The sequence below is a fragment of the Dasypus novemcinctus genome, chromosome 7 (assembly GCF_030445035.2).
Source record: "Dasypus novemcinctus isolate mDasNov1 chromosome 7, mDasNov1.1.hap2, whole genome shotgun sequence".
Classification (NCBI taxonomy): domain Eukaryota; kingdom Metazoa; phylum Chordata; class Mammalia; order Cingulata; family Dasypodidae; genus Dasypus; species Dasypus novemcinctus.
In genome coordinates this window covers 3370278-3372896 of record NC_080679.1, presented here as the reverse complement: position 1 = coordinate 3372896, position 2619 = coordinate 3370278, and the positions used below count along the sequence as shown (strand labels likewise).

Below are 2619 nucleotides of genomic sequence, written 5' to 3'. Positions count from 1 at the left end.
CATCCCCCATGATTGAGAGACCAGTGCATATGAATGCTTTTATTAATGGGAATAAATGTACCCTTCCAGGCGACTTAGCTCATCCAGAAGTGGAGCAGTCACTGATGTACCGCAAGGACAGTGAACAGTTTGACACCAGCAATCCCTATGCTCTAAGGGGATGTGGGACAACTACAACATGCTCCCTTCCTCTGTCTCCTGCCTTCCCTCTTCCCCCAGTGTCCCAGTTCAGGGCCATGCTACCCTACAGAAACAGAAACCTCTCGGGGGTCTCCTTGCAAGAGTTTGTGCTGGTGGGATTTGAGGGTGGCCCTGAGACCCAGGCCCTGCTCTTTGTGGTGTTCCTGGCCCTGTACATGGTCACCGTCCTGGGGAACCTCACCATGATTGTGGTCATCACCCTGGACGCCCACCTCCACTCCCCCATGTACTTCTTCCTCAAGAATCTCTCCTTCCTGGACCTGTGCTACTCATCCGTCATTGCCCCCAAGGCCCTCACCACCTTTTTCTCCTCCAAGCTCATCACCTTTGCAGGCTGTGCCACCCAGTTCTTCTTTTTCTCCCTGCTGGTCACCACTGAGGGCTTTCTGCTGGCTGTCATGGCCTATGACCGCTTCATGGCCATCTGCAGCCCCCTGCGCTACCCCGTCACCATGCGTCCCTCAGCCTGCACCTACCTGGTGCTAGGCACCTACTGTGGAGGCTGCCTCAACTCCATCGTGCAGACCAGCTTCACGTTCCACCTCCCGTTCTGCAGCTCCCATCGCATTGATCATTTCTTCTGTGATGTGCCCCCCCTGCTCCGGCTTGCCTGCACTGACACAGCCCTCAATGAGCTGGTCATGTTTGGATTCTGTGGCCTCATCATTGTGGGCACAACACTCGTGGTCCTGGTATCCTATGGCTATATCACTGTGACTATCCTCAGGATGCGTTCCACGGCTGGGCGTCAAAAGGTTTTCTCCACCTGTGGCTCCCACATGACTGCGGTCTCCTTATTTTATGGGACTGTGTTTGTCATGTATGCCCAGCCAGGAGCTGTGGATTCCATGGAGCAGGGCAAGGTGGTGTCCGTCTTCTACACCCTGGTCATCCCGATGCTCAATCCCCTCATCTACAGTCTGCGCAACAAGGACGTGAAGGAGGCACTGCGGAGGCTGGGCCAGAAACATGTGGCCGCGTGAAAGAGAGTTGACAGGTAGACAGAGTGTCCTGAGGACTGGAGGGGGACTCAGAGGGTCACTGCGTGAGCTTTGAGGAATCCATCCATCCATTCATTCTATGTGTCTTTACAACTTTAGGGTCCAGGAATTTATGTGAGATTCAAAGACCTTGAGGCATGTTCTTTGTCACCAGAAAATGAATGATCCCTCTTGTAATGATGACCCAAATAGTGGAAGTTTGAGCAAACAGGGGGAAGAGCCATGAGCAGAATTCTGGAAGTCAGTTATGGGTCACACTTTCCACATCTGGCAATGCCTCTGTGCTGAATAGACATGCTCTGTGGCCTTTTCACTTTCCATTAACATGAATCTAATGTGATCATGTGGTCAGGAATATCCCCTGCACTTCAGAGGTGCAGTCCTGCTCTCCCCGTGGTTCTAAGTGGGGGGTTAGCTAATACACTGCTTCTGCCACAGGGCACCAGGTTTGCTTCTCCTCCACCCTTTCCTTCTGAAAGTAACACCAAAGCCCTCCCACAGTCCTAGAGATGGAACAGGCTCTCCTGCTTCAGACGCTTATCCTGAGGCTTGTTCTGGGATTCTCTAGAAACTGCTAGCTGGCCCTGAAACCCCAGACATAACATAAGGGGTGCCTGGTACTCAATGTTCAGTTGAACCTTTGACCCCAGCTTGCAGGAGAGGCATCCCATCTACTCACAACCATAAGAAATCCTGCTTTTCCACTACAGGCATCTCAGCATTGGGATCCAGTTCTAGGTACTTTGAGGACAGAGAAGATGGAGAAGAAGGTGGATGTAAGAAACAGGTGAATTCTCCCCTCAGAAGGCCCAGCTCCAAGGGGCCAAGGCTTCCCACATTCCACTCTGTTTTCCATGGCTTTCCCTTCTGGCTGATTAGGTTCATCCTCATCTTGTAGACTTAATGGCTTTCTGGAGGTTCTTCTTTACGTGATTGTGTTGTTCCTCACCCACCCCATCCCCATTTTTTTACTGTGTTGGTCATTTCCTTATTGATTCATAAGCTTTTTATATGTATTCTAGGTAAGAATACTTGTTGATCATCTAATTATTAAATATTTTCTCCCACATTGTGGATGAGAGTGGAATTGAATCCTATGATTGGATGGAAAAGTGCAAAAAGATGATTGGAGTCTCCATGATTGATAAGAAAATTTATGTTTTTGAGAAAAATGAGTCATTTCTATTTAGGAATCCACTTTTAGATATATACCTCAGAGGAAATAGGAAAGTTATCCTTTGCTGTGTCAGTAATAACTGTAAAGAGCAAAATTTAGGAAACAACCAAAATGTCTTTATCAGTTGAATTGTCCGCCCTCTGCACCCACCTGACAAGTCACGCTGAAGTCCAACTCCCAGCGATGTGGCTGCGGCCACGTTTGGAGGAAGCGTCCCTGCATGTGGCAGTCCTTTGGATG

The 2619-nt window shown here is 49.6% G+C and overlaps 1 protein-coding gene across 1 annotated transcript; it reads left to right on the top strand.

The window, feature by feature from the left end:
• Positions 1–236: 236 nt before the first annotated feature.
• On the top strand, positions 237–1184 carry LOC131279324 (olfactory receptor 9S13-like). The gene has a single exon (XM_058301290.1). The coding sequence runs from the start codon at positions 237–239 to the stop codon at positions 1182–1184; it is 948 nt and encodes a 315-aa protein (XP_058157273.1).
• Positions 1185–2619: the final 1435 nt, after the last annotated feature.